This window comes from Chenopodium album, chromosome 21 (genome assembly GCF_948465745.1).
Source record: "Chenopodium album chromosome 21, dcCheAlbu1.1, whole genome shotgun sequence".
In the NCBI taxonomy this organism is placed as follows: domain Eukaryota; kingdom Viridiplantae; phylum Streptophyta; class Magnoliopsida; order Caryophyllales; family Amaranthaceae; genus Chenopodium; species Chenopodium album.
Window position 1 is genome coordinate 31,868,588 of NC_137854.1, and position 21,336 is coordinate 31,889,923.

Sequence of the window (21,336 nt, forward strand, 5' to 3'; positions counted from 1 at the left end):
GGGTGAATTACTTTGAATATAGGAGGAATATTAAAGAGGGAGTTAAAATTGGTCAAAATTGCAAGTCATTGACCTATTACTAACGTTCAATTAACGGGTTGCTTATTGTAGTTAATTAGTTGAAAGTATCGGTGTACTGCTCATAATTAAAACTTAAGGAGGTGTATCAATGATAAAAGCCCAAACCCGGGTGTACCAATGATAATTTTCTTTTTTTTTTTTTTTTAATTTTTGTTCAAAATTTACAAAAAGTTTGTTAATCATCCTTCTCTATGGGTGTGGAGTTTGGACTTTCGACTTGATGAGAAAGCACTTGCAAATTGAGCTTCCATAAAAGTAAATCAAAAGCTTTGATCTATGCAATCCGAACTGATTGATCTGACGCTAGCTTACTTAGGCAACTTAGCTACTTGTTAAATTTCGGAACAATATGAAAATGCGCCTGGGCAACCCGAACAAGGAGGAGGAGAGTTAGGCCCACAAACAAGGTTTTTGGAGCTTCCATACTAAAACCAATTGGCAATAGTAGGAGGTACTCCTCTACCTTATAAAGTGAAATCTACTCTCCTCTTTCTCCAATGTGGGACACTCATAAGTGGGCTACAATGGGATTCAACACTACTAAAGTACTAATTATTCGTAATTTCTATTAATCGATAGTAAAATTAACTGTTGGGACAGAAAGTATTAGCAGAACTCAGAATATAACATTATTTCGATTGTATTTACAGATGTATGTCAATAATTGAATATATATTGGAACAACATTTTTGTATTCTAAAATCTAGCTAGAATGAGAGTATATTCACGAGTGACAATTTTGTATTCGATAACTGTGTACACATCTTCTCTAAATCATTTTGAATTCCCTCCACAACATCTACCAACACCTTCGATTTTCCTAGTGCATAACTCAACTTCTGATCGTTTGCATCTTTTGTCGAAACCAATTGATGCAGCACATTGTCAACATCATTTATCTCATTTCCGCTCTCATATTTCCACTTCCCTGCCTTGTTCATCAGCTTAGAAACCAGTGACTTTTTTGGCTTAGACACCGGCACTGACAAGTATAAAAGAAGTGACTCGAACACAGACAAGTTTATGATGCTAACACATCTTAGCGATTTTATCACAGTTGATCGATTACAATCTTCATCTCCGAGGACTTCAGCATTGAGCTGATTTAATGACATAAGTATGTCTTTCGCTTTGCCTATTACTTCCTTCCTCAAGGAGTTGTAATTAGCTATATTATTGCTTCGTATTTTTATAATATCTTCTTTTTCTGATAGTGAAGATTCAAGACTTTTGGTGATTTCGACTTGTTGGAAAACAACTTCCTTGATCAAGCTGCAAACATTAATAAGGCTTGAGCAACCCTTGAACAATTCGGCAACATGTTTCTCATGTTGGCGAAGTGAGAGTGCTTGTTGAGTCATTGGAAGACTCAAGGCTTGGTTGATACAACCATACAACTTATCTAGCCCTGATACACCAATGATGATGCTTTCCGATGCTGATGTTGATGCTTCCTCTTTTGATCGGAGCCTTTTAAGCTCTTGTTCGATTCTGTGGTTGATCGGGTTTAGCTTTGAAGGTAAGCTTAGTGATCTTATTTTGTGGGATGAGCTCATTTCTGTTGAAAAACTAGCCATAGTTGTGATGTTACTAATGTATTTTTCTTACTAGGATTGTATGTTGGTTTTAGTTTGAGAGGATGTCTATAAACTCATGAATGCATTGATTTATATAGACACGATCACACGAGTCGGAACCAACATGACAGATACTCCTCTAGGACAATCAATGGGAAGTTGCAAGGATAATTGATCCGGTTCCCCTGTCTCTAATCATACTTAAGAAAGGGATTAACAATAATTATTGTTCTAATTATTGTACAGAGCCGTGAACTACTAGGTAATTGGTTATGGGCTTTACAGCCTGGTGCACCCCATAAGAGAACTATAATTAATCTAAGTATTTTTTTTTTTTTATATACTTTTTTTTTTTTTTGAAGAAAAGTAAGTATTTAATTAGTCTATTGCAACTCTAGTATTATTGGCTCAAGGAAGGATCTTGGAATGAGAGATAATGCAAAATTATGCACACGAGTGGGTTGTCTTTCTGTCATTTTATGAAGGAAAATTCAACGATTTACTATTGAGTATTTGAAATCTTGTCTAAGGATATCTACGATGACACCCTGTAGATGCACGTACTATCAATTGTATTGATTGACATTGTTTAGTCACAAAACATAGTATTAAAAATTCAACATAGTTCATACTAGTATGTTTTAGTATGTGTTAAGAATTATAGTAGCTAGGGTCAGGTATCTAGCACGTTAATGTGGATCGAGGTGACTAATAACAGATTTTATACCAGTAAGACAATTTTTCATGACTCTCCTCTAGAGTCTCGATCCCTACTTGTGGGCTTGAGCCTCATTTGAGATGGTCCATTGGTGGAATTGGTCACTACATGAACGTCTTATGTTTACTATTACAATATATCTTTAATTCGTTATGTATCTTTTTTTGCCAATTTCCTATCTTGATATGTTCTAATTGGTGTTTTACTACTCCCTTTAGCATTCTAATTAAAGCCTCTTGGTCATACAAATTGTTTTATTTCATTTTCTAATACAAGTATAAAATATCATCAACTATTTTATCTAGGGATCTCAATCGGGTTTTCGGTTCATTTTTGGGTTCGGTTTGTTGGTTTTCGGTGTGTAACGGGTCGGTTTATAACGAGTTAGAATCATTATCGGGTCAGTTCGGGTCGGTTTTAAAATAATTTGGGTCGGTTCGTTTGGTATTTTTTTATCACAGTTTCTTTTCTGGTCGGATCCTAATCTGGTTAGGTTGTAATTGGTTCGAGTCATAATCGGTTCCGGTTGAACTCGATCGATTTAAAAACATGTTTTGTCAGTTTAAGGCAGGTTTTGGGTCAAAACATATCGGGTCAGGTTGTAATCGGTTCAAGTCATAATCGGTACGAGTTGAACTCGGTCGGTTTAAAAACAGGTTTCGGACTAAAATAAATCGGATCCAAATAGGGTTCGGTTGTAATCGGTTCAGATCATAAGTGATTCGGATAAATCGGGAATAATAAAGACTTAAACAAGTTACAATAATCAAGTAATGAATTAGAATGAGTCGAGTTGTAAACTTGTAATTTGTCGGGTCATAAACACGTTATATACTTATAGTAATAATGATCACTTTATTAATTGTATACTCATATTTATATTTTGTTTTCAAGTTACTAATAATAGTAAGATAGTAGTTACTTAGATATAATTTCTTTATTACAAGTAGTTTATAAATTAAATTATGGCAATTACTTTTTAACTATTAAGTTCTAATTTCCATTGGTCGCTCAATAAAAAACACGGATCACAATCCAAACCTCTCAACAAAATAATCTCGGGTTTAAACAGTTCGGTTTACAATGGGCCGGGTTGCTATCGGCCTATGGGGTTCGAAAGTACTCGGTTCGGGTTGTATCGGTTCGGTTTGATAACAGATACAGTTCATTAACGGTTATCAAACATTTGGATCGGTTCAGTTTCATGTTTTAAAAAATCAGGTTGTGTCAGTTTACGGTTATAAAACAACAGATTTTTAATAGTTCGGTTCCTTTTTTGAAACAGTTCGGAACGGTTCGGATTCACCAGTTGGGTCGGTTTTTGACAGCTCTAATTCTATCTAAGCTGTTTAAACAGTCCGTCCATATATATATAACTGTAACACTTGGATTTGTTATTAAGGTCTAGTATTAGCTAAAACACGTCAAAATTGCGATTTAATCTATTAAATATTACTAAAACAGAAGATGCTGATGTCACCACTGTCCACGTGTCGCTCTCTTAATAAAAAATTTCCCGCCTAAATGCAATGATGATGTCATCTTTTTTTTGGTAGAGCTATTATATTTACCATTTTTGAGATTTAAATATTAGAAGTTTCTACATTACAACTAAAACCTATCAATATATCGTAGGAAATTGAATTTTTTTTTTAAATAGCACACTAATAAATGACCTGCTACATTAAACTATTAATTAGACGACGTTGAACAGATACTATACCATAATTTTGATGAAAATAAAAAAAATTTAAAATTACAAAATGTATGTTATTCTTATTTATATTCATGTATAATAGCGATTTATTTTTAAAATATAAATTTAAAAATGGTTTTATATAAACTGTACATCGCACGGGATCTAACCTAGTTTAATAATAATTCAAAAAAAATTAAAAAAAAAGATACACGTGTTCTACAGCTAGCAGGTTTCTTTCAAGGAAAGAACACATCAAAATGTCAAAGAGTAAAGCTTACAATTTTACAAAACACAATGCTACAACATGCACAAGCAATTGTGCTTCCTAAAACCACACAGAGTCACAGACAGCCAGCAGGCGAAATGTGTCTGCTCCCACTTTAAAACAAATTCACTCTCACTCGTGTGCATAATCTTACACTTTTTTATGTGTTAATTTTCCTAGATCTTTCCTTAAGCAATTTTTTTAGTTCCAAAAGGTACGGCATATAACTTCTACTGGTAGTTGACTTTTACTTTTGCACTTTGAAGATTCTCCTTCCTTCACCACCCTCTCCTCTCCGGGACTCCGGGACTTGCCCTTGAAAAACTCTCATGAAAATATTAAAATAATGTCGCAGAGCTTAAAGAAAAAAAAAACGATGTAGAGTATTCGTTTATTTTATACCAAGCAAGGATTAGACCACTTGGTACTCCCTCTACTTTTAAGTGTCCCTTCTTGTCCAGGCATGTTCACATGTATAGCGGGAAATTTCCCGTTTCTCATTTTGAGAAACCAAAATGAGAAACAAGAAATTTGATTCTTATGGGGGTATTTTCGTGAATAAATTAATAACTTTTTTATTATTGTGCGCTTCACAATAAAGTTGTTGGTTTATTTACGAAAATGTCATGTGGGAAACAAATTTTGTTTGTTACCATGAGAAAGCAAGACATCCTCATGTATAACATTATGTAACTTTAAGGTTAATTGCAAAAAATAGTACATTTTTTGGCCCATTTTTTTAATAGTATAATCTTTGGATTATACATAATTAGATGAAACCCGTGCAATACACGACTTTTTTGAATATTTTAACATAACATGTATATATAATTTGTTATTTATTTAGATTAAATTCCTAATATCAAAAGATAATATTTTGACCTTCTATTAATCTTATTCAGTATACTTCCTCGTCTAATATAACCGTTTTCTCACAACCCAAATCCGATACCCTGTCCAACAACCATGTTTAGCAGTTTAGGTGGTACGTGCATATACAGGGAGTCACATGTCACTGTCAGCAGAGATTCTTAGACAATCAAGATCTCAAAAGCAAAACATACAACGCAACTTACCTTCACAAAATGACGAAAAGCCAACCCACTCGTGTACATAATTTTGTATCAGCTCGTTCCAAGATCTTTCTTTGTGCAATAATCTAACCACTTAATACTACAATACAATAATTTTTTTAGTTTAATCACTGTTAGTTCTCTTCAAAGGGTGCACCAGGCTGTAAAGCCCTCACCCAATGACCAAATAATGAACTGTTTAGTGACCACAATTATTGCTAAAACCTTGCTTAAGTATTATTATAGACAGGAGGATCAATAAGCCTTGCTAGCTGCCATTGGTTGTCCTACTGAAGTATCTGTCATGTCGCTTCGGACTCCTATATATATGAACGCATTCACGAGATAATGACCATCCTCTCAATTAACAGCAACAATTCAACTACTTGAAGTTCAATACTTCATTTGTAATACTAAAAGTTACAAGCAAGTCTTAAATCATGGCTACTTTTTCTACAGAAATGAACACTACCCACAAAATTAGATCACTCAGTTTACCATCAAAGCTGAATCCGATCAACCACAGAATCGAACAAGAGTTGAAAAGGCTCAGATCCAAAGAGGAAGCATCAACATCAGCCTCCGAAAGAATTATCATTGGTGTATCAGGGCTAGAGAAGTTGTATGGTTATATCAACCAAGCCTTGAGTCTTCCAATGACACAACAAGCTCTCTCACTTCGCCAACATGAGAAACATGTAGCCGAATTGTTCAAGGGATGCTCGAGTCTTGTTAATGTATTTAGCTTAATCAAGGAAGTTGTATTCCAACAAGTCGAAATCACTAAAAGTCTTGAATCTTCACTTTCAGAAAATGAAGCAGATATCTCAAAAATGCAGAGCAATATTGCTAATTATAACTCCTTAAGGAAGGATGTAATCAGGAAAGCGAAAGATGTACTAAAATCATTGAATCAACTCAATACTGAAGTCCTTGGAGAAGAAGATTGTCATCGATCAACAGTGATAAAATCACTAAGATGTGTTAGCATAATAAACTTGTCTGTGTTTCAGTCACTTCTGTTATTCCTGTCAATACCCGTGTCTAGGCCAAAAAAGTCGCTGGTTTCTAAGCTGATGAACAAGGGGAAGTGGAAGTATGAGAGCGAAAATGAGATAAATGATGTTGATAATGTGCTGCATCAACTGGTTTCAACGAAAGATATAGATGATCCGAAGCTGAGCTATTCACTAGGAAAATCGAAGGTTTTGGTGGGAGTCGTGGAGGGAATTCAGAATGATTTAGAGAAGATGTGCACACAGTTAACGAATACAAAAGTCTCACTAATGAACATACTCTCATTTTAGTTTTACAATGTGAAATTTTTGTTGCTCATATCTTCACATATACTCTGTATATATTATTAAAATATTTCCAAATTTTCCATTTTTTAGCTACTTCTCTACTCTACAGAATTTGGATTGCCTAGAAATTTGCTTTTTTAGTAATTGATTGGTTGTAAGATTTTATTCAGCTAAATGATTAAAAATCTGCTTAAAAGGCTATTATTAGTCTCAACTCATAACCATTTCCAAGTCGTAATCTTAGAGAACGATGAAAGGAAGACAAGCAAACAACCAACTAATTGGACACTATAAACTTATTAAAAACCGAGCAAAGGTGGGATTATTTATGTACAAAGCTGACATGAAATAAGGAACTGTATAGAACAGAAGATTTATATTGCCAGTTTCATCAAGAAACTTCATAGTGCTCCCAAGTTTCCAACTCCTAAAAGCACAGCCATAGACTACAAAGCCAGAAACCAAAAATTTAAGACAACTTTCAAGCTACATTCATACTAGCTATTAGCTAAGAGCTCGGGTGTTGATAAGAATCGTGTTGAAGGCAGAGTTTCCTTTGGAGGATGTAGTTAGCAACCTTTTAATCAACACAGTCATCAATCAGCAGAAGCTCCCAAGTAGTTACTGGACTCATCGAATGACTCTGGCTTATAAAAGTTGTCGCGGCACTTAAGGCTTGGCATGAATGGTTCCTGTGATAAAAAAACTTGTCGCGGCACCTAAGGCTTGGCATGAAAAATATTCCTTCAGGAAGCAAATAAGATACCAGTGAATTGTTATTAATCGTTTGTCTGATTTTACAGGATACAGGATTACAGAGTGACTGGACCATTGTATGCAGCTCTGTAGATAACATGAGCTCTTGTAATTAATTAAGGAACTTCCATGTATATAAATATTAACTAATGTTCAAATGTAGGAATTTCAGCCTCGGAACCATTCATGGTTTGGTACAATGTTCGAGCAGCAAGACTCCGGTAGGGATCTTTTTCCCTTTTCTCCTTTAAATATGAGATGCAACGCTCAACCTCTGACTTCACTTGCAAATATACTTCCTGTGCTTTATCTGTCTCTCAACTCCTGCTTCATCTCTGTAAATACACCGCAAAATACATACATATAAATTTCTAGTACATGAATTACACAACCACTACTAGCATTGATATCAATCAATCAATCAAAGCCTTAATCCCAAAAGTGGGGTCGGCTAACATGAACCAAATTTGATTATATCTGTTTGGCTCATTTCATGGGATGTGACAAAGTTTTATACTGGTTGTCACTAGCCTACCATAACCCTACTCCTTTATCCAGGCTTGGGACTGACAGCGGGGAACCCACTAGCATTGATGAATTTCTGTAATTTCCATGTTATACATAAGCCATCTAAAAAAAAAAACTGTAAGACATATAAGTCTGTAATGGACATGAGACGAAATCCTTGCATACACTAATCAGAGAATTCCTGCTGTGTCAATTGGTTTGCTAAACATAAAATAGAATCGGCCTGGAATTTTTGGTAGAACTCCTGGAAAATACGCAACTTGGTTTGCTACTTCCCCTTCCATATCAATCCTATCATAAATTTAACAAAGGTTTAGCTCATGGATATTCTTTTGTATTTCAACTCTTCTTTCATTTGACGGCCCATATGGCCATATATATCAGGTAAAATCCAGCGCAAAAGATACAATACCTGTTAGTAGAAGGATTAAGGAAATTAAATTTTATCAAACAGGATTACCTTAATTGAATCTGATTTGTCCGTTTCTCTATGGCTTCCCTGAGGTATGGAATTTTCATTTGATCTTTAGAGTCTAGAAAAATCTGCAGAAATTCAATGAAAAAAAAAAAAAAAAAATCTTAATCTTACATAATGAGTACATGCTAGTTATGAATATAATATACTAATAGCTAGACAACAGACATGTATAAGATGCATAGGTACATCTACAGAGAAGCAGGTTGCTGACAAATTGCATACCTTAGTATGCCAGGGTACAAAGTGAATAATCATAAAAGGCAAACTAGTAAAATTTCTAATGGATCAAGTGTGAAGAGAGACACGAACTAACCTCACAAACATCATCTTCTCCAATAGCCCCGAAAGGTATAATTTTTGCTCCAAATCTAGCAGCCATTCTCACAAATTCAGACCTTTCTGGCCAAAATAATTGATATTCCTCACCCTGCATAGTTTATTGTTATTGAATGTTATATACTACCTCCGTTACATATTATTTGCAACAATTAGACATTTCCGGATTTCCCTCTCTACGTTATATCCAATCGTTGCAAATAATATGTAACGGAGATAGTATAAAATGTCAACCGCTAAATTCCATTGCCATATAGCCAAGTAAATGGGGAAAGCCGCACGCTTCTGACATCCGTCTAGATTTTGCAACCTTAAACTTCCACAAACAAAGAGATAAAATTGAGAAAGAAGTAATTTTAAAAGAGAAACAAAACCTTGTTATGAAGAGCTTCGCGCACTCCACCTTGATACAACAAAATGTGAGAACCTGATGAAAGTGACTTGTAGAGGTTCCTAGCTTAGACAGGAATTGCACCCAACATCCTAAATGGATCGAACATAGATAAATCCAATACATCTTGCAGCTTTACGAAAAAGAAAGGGTGTCCAAGACCTCGCTCTCAAGATAATGTTTCTCTTTTCATAAAGTTTAGTAGTAAAGGAAACAAATCCAAACCCAGTAACATGTGAATTCCTACTAATAGTACAGGACCTTCACTAGGAATTCCTGCAAGGCCTCTCACAATTTTACCATTCTCCAAAGTAGAGAGCATCACTAGTCCAGTAACAACGTCGAACCATCTGAAATCAATGAGAACCGAACAAATTAAAAATCGTTTCTTTGAAACCGAAAACCGACCCGAACCGCATTTTAGTAAACCTGAAACCGAACCGATCCGAGTAATGTTAAACTGTTTAAGAACCAAACATGTTAACGAACCGAACCAAATATAAACCGAACTGAAAGAAACTGAACCAAAAAAGAGCCAAACCGTATCTAACCCGAAACCGTTTGAACTGACATAATAACCATTTACACCGAACCGTTAGCAAACTGCTACCCTTTTGTACTGAACCGTTTAAAAACCGAACCAATTGTAAACCGAACCGCTTATAAACCGAACCGTTTATGAACCAAACCGCTTATAAATCGAATCGTTTACAAACTTTTTTTGTATGTAATAATAATTTTTTTTTTTGGAGCACTTTTTTATGCAATTATATGGATTTAAGTATTAAAAATCTTGAGACCTTATACTTATCATATTAATTGTATATATCTCAGTTAATACTAACTTCCCTTAGAAATAGCACGTCGTTAGCTAATCCGTGAGTACTGTATTATCAAAACAGTACAAGGAATATATACGTGATTACAAAGGACTCAATAAACAATCGATTTTTTGAAATCGAAAATCGACCCGAACCATAATTTAGTAAACTTGAAATGGAACCGATCCGAATAAAGTTAAACCACATAAAAACCGAACCAGTTATAAATTGAACCGAAAAAGAACTGAACTAGTTATAAACTGAACCGAAAAAGAAATGAACCAATTATAAACCGGACCAAAAAAGAACCAAACTGTTTATAACCCGAAACCGTTTCTAACCCGAAACTGTTTGAACCGGGATAAAAATCGCTTACACCGAACCGTAAACAAACCGCAACCCGTCTGTACCGAACCGTTTACTACCCAGACTATTTACAACCCGAAACTGAACCAAAACGATAAATATTTAAACCGAACTGAAACCGACCTCCAAGACACTTAAACCGATTTCAAACCGATCCGAATTAATACCGAACCGATTTCAAACCAACTGAACCCGAACTGTCAAACCGTTTGACAGTGCTAAAAATGGCCATAAGTCCTATTGGTCATCTTCTATTCTTAGGTATCTCTCGCTAGACAGACACGCAAATAAATTCCAAGACTCATTTATGGATTTAGATAGAAATTGACGATTGGACAATGATTCAACAACCATTCTTATTTCATCCTTTAAAATTTTACATCGGGGGTGTTTGGTTCGCAAACTAGTATGGAATTGAAATCAGGAATGAAATCACAGTGGAATGAGTTTGAAACTTGATTCTTAATACCATATGTTTGGTATAATTTTGGAATGCAAATTTTTTCTTTCATCTGATATTTATAAGTATGGGAATAAGCCAAACCAATCTCTCCCCCAAGGTTTCTAAACCCCATACCCTGGGGATTTGAGATATGGGTTTGAAACTCATAAAATCATAAAACAAACATAAGGTATGTATATGTATACCTTAATTATGTGAACCAAACACCAATTATTTCACCAAAATATCCACCTTTAAAAATCTATGATCATAGCCAATAAAAAACTCCAACCCTCTACCAACTATTCATTGAACGAGCATATTAGCATCATAGCACAATTTTGTGCACATGATCTCCTTGAAATTATTCAAGAAACATAACTTTTTTTGTATTTTCCGAAGGGAAACCATTTCTCCAGCAAACTGCAAGAGTGTTCATTAGCGTAACTGAAGGGTCCATCAGTCCATCCTTGATCTGCTTATCCACTTTCCTTGTGAAATTGCAGCAATCTGGTACATCGTGTGAGTATAAAATACATCCGCATATGAAGCTGCTTCAATGTACCCAAAGGCAACTCCTGAAGCTTGTCATCCAATTCCTGAACTATGCTTTCACACCGGAGCCAGAACTCGTTTGGTGATGTCATAGCACAACTCCGAGCAAGGATCAATAAGTCCTCAATAGTTTCCTGCCATCCAGGATGATTTTCTGTATTATTTTCTAATAGAACAACTAGATCAGCAGCAAAAACAGCTAAGTCACTGTCAATTTCTTCCTTGGCTTTCTCAAATCTTTCTCGTACCATGACTAAAACCTCCTGCATAATCAATTCCGAAAGCTAAGTTAGTACTCGAAACATATACTATCTAAAAAAGGGCAGCATTACAAATCAGTCATGTACTTACCTCTATATTGTATAAACTACGAGGTTTCCAGAATGGAAAGGGCTCTACTCCCTTAGAATTCAACTCATGGGAAAAACTTTTTACATGTGTAGGACGTCTTTTCCTTGACTCACTTGTAGCGCGATGAATGGGTTGAGAGTGAGGAGATTCAGACTCCTTGGCAGTTTTCGCAACCAAAAGCCATGGAAAAAAAAAGTATCAGATATACGAAAACAAAAATTGAACATAGCACTTCTACATTCTGTGATGAGATGGGGAGCTAATAAGTAATTACCTGTGTGTCACGAATATCTGGACTTTGTTCGTCTGCTGATTGCTCCCATGATGAAATTAAGTTCTCTGCATTGATTAAACACATTTTAGTAGGATAGCTAAAAAGGTTTATCAACTAAGTAGGAATGACTACAGAGTACATTATGGATTCTGAAGGTCTAGAATATATGAGGAAAAATAATTACATTTAATTCTCTATAGGATTCCAAAAGTTATCATCAATATTAAGGTCTATTTTATTCTTAGTACATCCATGTTAGCCGGACATTGGTGGACTGACTACTCATGTCTACTCCAATCCCATTACCTCGCCGTAACACCTACCCCTCCCTCTTTAAAGAGAGAAAGAGAGGGGTATGATTCAATGCACAAAGACATTTACAGTGTGTTTCGATAGTGAAAGGTGAAGGAAAAAGAAGGGGACAGAATCCAAGGGGTGGGAAAGAAAGGGGAGGGTAAGGTAAAGATGAGTTTTTCTGTCAAATCTCTCGATTGTTTGAGATAACAATTTCTTGCCATATAATTTCTTACAATTTCTCTCCCGTACAATTCCCTTCCTTCTTCATTAGCTATCCAAACTTAAGATAATTCATCGCTCTATTCCCCTTCCCTTTATTTTCCCAGCAATAGAGCTTGCCTGAAGCAATGCATCAAGTGCCATTATTCTTTGATGTAGTATAGGTGAAACCAAGTTAAGATTGATCATATATCAATATTGCGGTTTACAATAGTGGTAAAGGTGACGGTTGTGTTGCCACAGTGCAAAATGTTGAGGATGTGAGAAAGTTGATTGTAGCTGAACTAGCACGATTTTCTATCTTTTTCCTTTTAGTTTTTACACACTTATAATTAGCTTGTAGAATTTTACCCTCACAGCTCTTGCAATGTGAAGATAGGGGTTGTCAAAAAGCAGGAAAAGGTAAGAAAACAAAGAAAATGAAGTATTATTACTTTGTTTTGTAAAGCAAATTAATAGAATCAAATTCCAGAGACATCATATATGCTACAGAATATAACAATAAACATTCAACAGCTTCAATTAATAAATAAATAAAATTAATTAAAAAAAAAACCACCATTAACATCACTAACACAGCAAAACTGTCGAAAAAAGAAATTAAAATAAAAAAAACATTTTAACTTTAATACTATTCACAATCTCACATACGCTACGCTACTTAATGGGAAATTTCCTGTTAATCTCTTTGATCGTTTTAAAACGTTATTCTAGGGGTACTTTTGGTATCTTCATCATTACAATGGGGATCACTTGGTCATTTTAGTTGTGTGACATGTTAAAATTTCCACGTTTTGGCTGACTTTGCAGTACACGTCATTAGAGGGAGTGAACCCATTTCCTTCCGTTAACTTACTTTTCCTTCTTCATCCTCTCTCCTCAAAGCTTCTTACCTTCCTCCATCAATGGCAGCTGAATAAAATGACCACCACCACCTTTCTCTCTCCACCAAATCTCCACCCACAGTTCATCAATACCATGTTCTTGGTTACTCCTACCCTTTGGGGTTAACCAAGCCCTTAATTTTACCTTTGAGTCCTAAGGTTTTCGTTTAATTCGGCGGCGAAGCCACCAGAGGTGGTGGTGTTGGTGGACGGTTTAATAGAGGAAGATAGCGGTGTTGGTTATGATGAAGATGATGGTGTCGGTGGTAGCTTCAATGGAGGATATAAGTAACGGCGTTTACAAATCGCTCGCCTACATGTCCATCCGTGCAGCTGACTCATCACAATCTAGCTCCAAATGCTGAGTTGGCAAAATAGATTGACAAACTAAGAGGTTATATAAACGGAGGGTTGAGAGAGATTTAGAAGAATCTTACAGGGATAGGTTGGTCATTTCATGCGAGATTTAAATTTTGCCATTTTGAATTCAGTGGTACAAAATATAATCTCAGTGGTACAAAATATAATTTCAGGGGTATTTAAAAAAAGGTTCAAATGTCTCATTAATATGTCAAATAATACTATTAGAGGTCAATGGTACAAAATACACTTCCAGCGATACTCAATGCAGTGTTAGTGGTACTTATAAAAATCCTCAGTGGTAAAAAATATACTCTTAGTAATTGTGGTTCCAAATTTTTTTGTCATTTTTGCAAGTGAAACCATTTCTGACGAAAAGGTGGACTCTACCTCACCCTTTTTGCACTCTCTATATCTCTCTCGTCCTTTCTTCCTCTTCTTAATACATTTGCTATATTATTTTATGTTGTGACCCTACAAATATACTTCCTCACAAACTAGAGGCCTAGAGCAATCATAAATATTTACTGGGCATCCCTCCTACTTAATGATCTGTTATTTAAACAATAATACATAATAATATGCGATCTTGTTAAGCTCATTGTAATATATACATTCATATTATTAAATTTTTTATACATTTTATATGACAAATACAGGTGATTAAAATAACGCAATGACAAGTGTGAATTGAAAATCAGAAAAACAAAATCTCTCATCAGTTTTTCAACATCATCTAATTACGTAATTATAAGCAAATGATGAGCTATTCTTACCAGGGCTAGAAATATCACTTGACCCAAATAAAATTAAACTTTTCTGAAGCAATGGGCCCGATCTCATCTTAATCTTGATACTGTTGTTGTTGATCAATACATTTTCTGATGATCTAACCTTATTTTCACAAGAACTGTTAGATCCTTCTGAATCTGATGATTTCTTATTGGGTAATATAAATCTGCCATTAAATGCCATTTTTTTTTGTTGGAGTTCAAACAGAGGATTAATGATTTAATGATAGTTTAAGTTTGAAAAATTGGACATTTGGAGCAGGTAATGTATGAATAGAAATAAACGAGGAGGATTAATATACTGATGCGCGTTTCTAGCACATCTGCTGACTGCGGCGATTTCAAATTAATGTGTCAGTCTCAAGTAAAGCATAAATACAGTCCCTGAAGTTTTGTATAAAAGCCGTTTTAGTCCCTCTTTAACTTTTTTCACCAATTTAGTCCCTCACCCACCCACTTTTGTGTTTGTCAGCCAAAAGTTGAGGGACTTTGCTGACTAAGCAATACTTTAGGGACCCTGTCTCATCAAAAAACTTTAGGGATGTTGAATCATCAATAGTTTAGGGACTTGGTGTCAAATTTGTGTATTTTAATATTTATTTCAAGAAGCTTCTTATGCAAGCTTTATTTTTTTACTGAGTTGATGAAGGAAAGTTTAGGGATGAGTATTAGCCACGTGGCCCAATGGACGGGTTAATATTCAAAACGTTGCATTTTGCACTGCGATCCCAATTGAATTAAAAATTTAAATCATATTAACAAGGAAGAATATTTTTTAATGTAATAATATAAAAATGTTACATTTTATAAAATTTTAATTAATTTCATTTTATAAAATTTTATGTAGTTGGACTATGAATAATGGCAGCTGTTTCAGATTTTGTGAATGAGGGAAGCATATTTGTAAAATGTAATATTCTTATTTTTATTATTATTTAAGTTACACCATCCATCTAATAAGCAAAATTTTGTTGTTTTTTTAATCATATTGTATATAATTTGATGTGAAGAAATAATATGACTCTTAAGTCTTAATAGTCTTGACTTCTTGGGGCAGTTGTAATGGCCAAATTTAGCCTAATGATTATACTAATGGTTTCTGATATTATGTTTGAAAATTAAGATGACATCACATTGTATTTTTCGATCAACTAACAAACCCATTAAGAATTCGAAACAATTGACGTCTATATGTAACACTAACAGTAGCTTGAATGTGTGGTATAATATCAAGTTATTATAAACTAAAGTGAGTGTATAATCAGGGCAATACATGCTTAAGTTTTAAGTATATAGAGAGGCACCCACTTAATCTGGATGCGCCTAATGACATATCGCTAAATAGATTTAACTTGTTTGTTTTGCCACCTTCACATACGTTTATTCCAATTTTTAATAACGCCTGTTGCCTTACCAATATAAAGAATAAAGTATAAAATATATTTTTGAGCCTCAACCATCTTTTTAGATTTACGTTTTATACGTTATCATAAAGTTTAGCAAATACGAATATCCAACAAATTGTATGTAAATTTGATGCACCGCACTTTTTTTTTTCATGAAAATCAAAGATTTATAACCCTTTAATTTTTTTAACGGCTAGTTTTTGGATTCATGTTAGAATATTCCTTAATTGCTTTGTACTGTTTGAAATATTAATGGGTTGAAGTCCCTAAACTATTTGCTATGTCATAGTCCCTAAACTTTATTCATAAATGATGATTCAACATCCCTAAAGTTTTTTGATGAGACAAGGTCCCTAAAGTATTGCTTAGTCAGCAAAGTCCCTCAACTTTTGGGTGACAAACACTAAAGTGGGTGGTTGAGGGACTAAATTGGTGAAAAAAGTTAAAGAGGGACTAAAACGGCTTTTATACGAAACTTCAGGGACTGTATTTATGCTTTACTCCACTACGTTAACAAATATTACTATATACGGAGTATTAGACTATTACTATAATCCCTTTCAAAAAAAAGACTATTACTATAATACCCGTGCACGATTTACTAATAACATTCATTTTCATCTCGCTTAGATTAATAGAATATAAGGAATAACAATTGATTTTTGCAATTTAGTACATTAATCGTAAATTCTTTTCAATGTTAATCATACAAAATTCAAAATACAAACTTCTCAAAAGGATAAAATTAAATGATGGGGATTATTCTGTTTGGTTGGCTACACCATGTGGCCGGGATTACTCGGCCAAGGGTTACTCGAGGTACTGCTTCATTCGAGTAACCCTTGACTGAGAAACCCCTCAACTAACCCCTGACCAAACCCTTAACCGAGTAACCCCTCTATAAACCCTTGACCAAGTAATTTCCTAAGTAACTCCTAACCCCTGAGAGAGTAACACCTGACCGAGTAACCACCCAAGTAACCCCTCAAATAATCCATGATCGAGTAACCCCTCTAATAACCCTAATTGAGTAACCCTTGACCAAACCCCTCAAGAAATCCCTGACCGAGTAACTCATGTAACCCTGGCCACACGGTATGGCCAACCATGTAATAAAATCACAATTTATGTTCACCATTATAGAATAATAAAAAATACGAATATAGGGAAATACTACAGTCATTTAATCATATTTATTAGATATTAAAAATCAATGACAGTTTCATATACTTTATGCCTAAGTATTCTCTTATTTCCTTCCCATATGTCTTTTATTTATTAATTTCTTTTTTTTTTTTTTGAAGTATATATTTTTGTTTATTATTTTTTATGACGCTCTACTTTCTTCTGCTTTTTTGACAATTAATAATATTATATAGGAAAATTTGTAAATTACCACCCAAAAATAGAACCATTTTCGAAATAACCACCCATCAAAAATTTTATTTTAAATTACCACCCCTTAAATTAATTAATCACACAGATTACCACCTTTTTAAAATTTCCGACTGAATTCAGATATGTGAGGCCCACAATCGTGACTTCCCTCCTAATATAATTTTTGTTCCTTTTTGTCGATTTCACTATTCTACGCTATTGAAACTACTCCTCTTTCAATTCTCTCTGCAAATCCACCTATCTCCATAAATTCTCACCCATTCTTCAAATTAGGATCCTAAATTGCAGATTAAAACCCTACATTCGTTTTAGTTTATTCTAAAAAGTTGCTCCTGTCTAATTGGGGTTTTGCTTGAAGCTTGATTGCGAAAGTCGCCATTATTAGGGAGTTTGCTGGGGACCAGTTGCTGAGTTCATTCATCTGACAATTGCTTGCTGTCAATGGCGACGTCGTCAGAGGTAAGTACTTAAGTACACAAATTGCGAACACAATTTTCCTAGAATTAGCAGCAATTCAATGACAGAAAACCAAAATTGACCGAAGAACATGAACCCTAATTAACTAAACACCCAATTTCCCCCAATTACAAAACAATAAGAACCCTAATTTACGAAGAAAATAAACCCTAATCAACTAATCACCAGTTTTCCCCAATTTAACAACAATAAGAACCCTAAATTTAAAGAATGAAAAACTTTACCTGATGCGAATTCACCTATGAAGTTTCTTGAGGACGCTTCTGCAATTACAAGCAAATATGTTGGGGTGAAATTTGTGGAATTTGGGGAGAATTTGGAGTATAAATCGCAAAGTAGGGTGGGAGATGTGTTATATAAGACAAAATTGAGGGGGAATTCATTTGGGAAGCAAGAACTAGCCGTTATTAGCCGTTAGGAGGGCCCCACACATCTGAATTCAGTCGGAAATTTTAAAAAGGTGGTAATCTGCATAATTAATTAATTCAAGGGGTGGTAATTTAAAATAAAAATTTTAATGGGTGGTTATTTCGAAAATGGTTCTATTTTTGGGTGGTAATTTACAAATTTTCCTATTATATATACTTGTATACATTTACTTATATATGATGTCATATACCTTATTTTTTGTGTATTATAGCATATACATTATTTAATTTACTATTAGGCCCCGTTCACTTCACCTTATTTTTACTGAACTGAAATTATTTTTACTGACCTAAAAATATTTTTGCTAAACTGAAATTATTTTTACTGAATCAGATCTCTATTATATTTCTTCTTTACATTTACTGATTTTTAATAAACTAAAATTATTTTTACTGAATTTTTTTTAAAAGGTGAAGTGAACTGGGCCTTAAATATAATAAGATCACTATTCAGAATCTTGCTTTATAATTTATACACAGCTGATTATTAGTAACTTAAAAGATTCTTTAGATTGCATATTAATATACTACAATAAACTTTAGAAATACCATAAATAATAATTAGGCGGAAAAATTTTCATTGTTAAAGCGACATGTGTCAAGTTTAGAGGACTGTATAACATATTTTCAATAATCTAGCTTATGATCAATCTAGATAGTTGATGTAAATATCCTCAACTAGTGATATTTACGGGTCAAGATTTTTACATAATTATCAAGTTTAGAATAACTCATGCGATGGTATCGAAGCCACATATGAATTTGATATTTTCAATACAGCAGGTTTTGTGTGTGGCTGGTCAACTAATACAAAAGTAACCCGTTCGACCTAGTATTCCCTAACCAACCTAATAACCCCTTCGACCTAGTAAGCCCTCCGAATTACTATCCCCTAACCAACCTAGTAACCCCTCCGACGAAGTAACCTGTAGACACCTAAAAATGTCTCCCCAAAACCAAAACCAATGATGAACAACCTTTCATTGCCATTGTTAGTCGGGTTGAGTATTTAATCTTGAAGTCTATGTTTATTCAATACATTTCATAAACCAACTCAATACATTTCATAAACCATAACTTACTTTCCACTTTTTGTATCCGCGTCACAAAATCGAGAGAAACTTCTTTATGGACCTATAATTTTTGATCAAATTATTATTTGGTTGGATAGGTCTTTCAATAAGCTTTCCAACGGTATATCATAAGCCCAATTTTGATTTGAAACGAAGAAGACATGAGCCAAACACTAAACTCGGCCCAAAACCAACACCCTTCTACTAAAATGGTCATATCTTAAAATCTACAAATGATTTTAACTTGATTCTAATTGGGTTGAAAAGTAGACTTGATAAGATTTTCAATGATATATTATATGCTTTATTCCTAGTTATGGATCGAAAGTTATCATAGTTATAAAAACGCGTAAAAAACTAGAATTGTTGCGCAATTCAAACAACAACATTGCCGCGTCGTAGGGGATATTGACGTGGAACAGAGCCTGGTACCATGTCATGGCAATATGTACCATGTCACGGTACACATACCGTGACATGGTGCTTTTCCCACGTAATTTTCGCATTTTCTCATGTGGTTTTTTCATCGTGACACGGTGTACTGTACCATGCCACGGTGGACTCTGCTACGTCACGGCAATCTTTACCGTGTCGCGGTACACATACCGTGACACGGTGCTTTTCCCGCATCGTTTTCGTATTTTTTCATGTGCTTTTTTCACCGTGACACGGTGTACCGTACCGTGCCCCGGTGGACGCGGCATTCTTTGCCGTGTCACGGTACACATACCGTGACACGGGATTTTTCCGTGTTTTCTCCGTGTAATCCCTAAACGCGTTTTATCTTCTGCGGTCTGTTTTCTGTCCAGCGTCACAGTAATTTCCCCCTTGTCACGAGATTTCTTACCGTGTCGCGGCGTAATGTTGCTTGTCGCGGCATTATTTTTTAGGATTTTTATCTTTTTAGGGTTCCGTGTGTTCCCTCTGCTCATTTTCCCTATAAATATGACCCTCCTTTCTGCATTTCGGAGCACCAACAATCTCTCTCTCTCTCCCTACACCAAAAATCATTCTCTTCTCCCTCTTTAACCTGTTTTCTAGCTTCATTATTCTTCCATAAAACTTCCCCTAAGCACTCCAAGGAGTCCATAAATTACCCAAAATTCTATATTTAAACTAAGGCGTGAAAGGTATAATTAACTGAGGGTTTAGACCAAATCAACTCTACTTTTAATTTAATTTAATTTCAGTTTTGTTTATATTTTTTTAAGTTACTAACAATTTATTCATGATGTAGCAATTTAAAGGAACGCGCGGAATGTGTTTAATTTATTAATTTAATTACTTATTTTATTTTATATTGCTAGTATCATGATTAGGATTATTATTTGATTTGACTAACGATATTATTGTTGAATTGCTTCCAATATTAATGTATATTCTATTATTATTTATGATCACCACATTAGATGTTAAAGGAAATACGTAATTAAAAATCACGCCTAATAAGATAATTTGGACGACTGGTTTAGGTTCCTTTTTAATCTTGTTATTTAATCGAAGTGATCACAAATATTTTTTAGTTATATGTTGCATTAATATTCAACCGATTTAGCTTAATAATAGTTTGGAGAGAATTGAATATTTTTTTATATACCTTTGAGATTACAGGAATAATTTCACAATAAGAATCAAGTTGAGGCCAATACGGGCGAATGTAACTCCATGACTCACTTCGTACCATCATCCCCGATCCTCCTTTCGTGGTTCCGAATCATATGGAGTTAGTAATCTCATGGATTATGAATGGGTTATAACCTTCACGGGTCAATCGTTGTTGCTTATCGTTGTCCCTTAATCGTGGTTGCCTTTAATGCTCCCTGAACGGTTTACAAGTTCCTTAGAAACTTGTTGGCGACTCCCTACTTTCCTTGTCCCTAATCGGTTGTCCCTTATCGTCCGTCATTCCCACTTCTTATGAGTGCCAAGCATAGTCACCACATGCTTTTACATAGGCGCACTTCGAATGACGCCTACATAACCCCTCC

At 34.7% G+C, this 21,336-nt stretch overlaps 3 protein-coding genes across 3 annotated transcripts; 1 reads left to right on the forward strand and 2 right to left on the reverse strand.

The window, feature by feature from the left end:
• Positions 1-788: 788 nt before the first annotated feature.
• On the reverse strand, positions 789-1,658 carry LOC145600655 (uncharacterized). The gene has a single exon (XM_081656537.1). The coding sequence runs from the start codon at positions 1,656-1,658 to the stop codon at positions 789-791; it is 870 nt and encodes a 289-aa protein (XP_081512663.1).
• A 4,195-nt stretch (positions 1,659-5,853) lies between these two features.
• LOC145600656 (uncharacterized) lies at positions 5,854-7,566 on the forward strand. Its single transcript, XM_081656538.1, has 2 exons — positions 5,854-6,674; positions 7,521-7,566. The coding sequence occupies exons 1-2, from the start codon at positions 5,854-5,856 to the stop codon at positions 7,564-7,566; spliced, it is 867 nt and encodes a 288-aa protein (XP_081512664.1).
• A 3,523-nt stretch (positions 7,567-11,089) lies between these two features.
• On the reverse strand, positions 11,090-14,750 carry LOC145600657 (putative serine/threonine protein kinase IREH1). Its single transcript, XM_081656539.1, has 4 exons — positions 14,552-14,750; positions 12,016-12,080; positions 11,742-11,897; positions 11,090-11,653 (listed from the first exon to the last, which is right to left on the reverse strand). The coding sequence occupies exons 1-4, from the start codon at positions 14,748-14,750 to the stop codon at positions 11,315-11,317; spliced, it is 759 nt and encodes a 252-aa protein (XP_081512665.1). The 3' UTR covers positions 11,090-11,314.
• Positions 14,751-21,336: the final 6,586 nt, after the last annotated feature.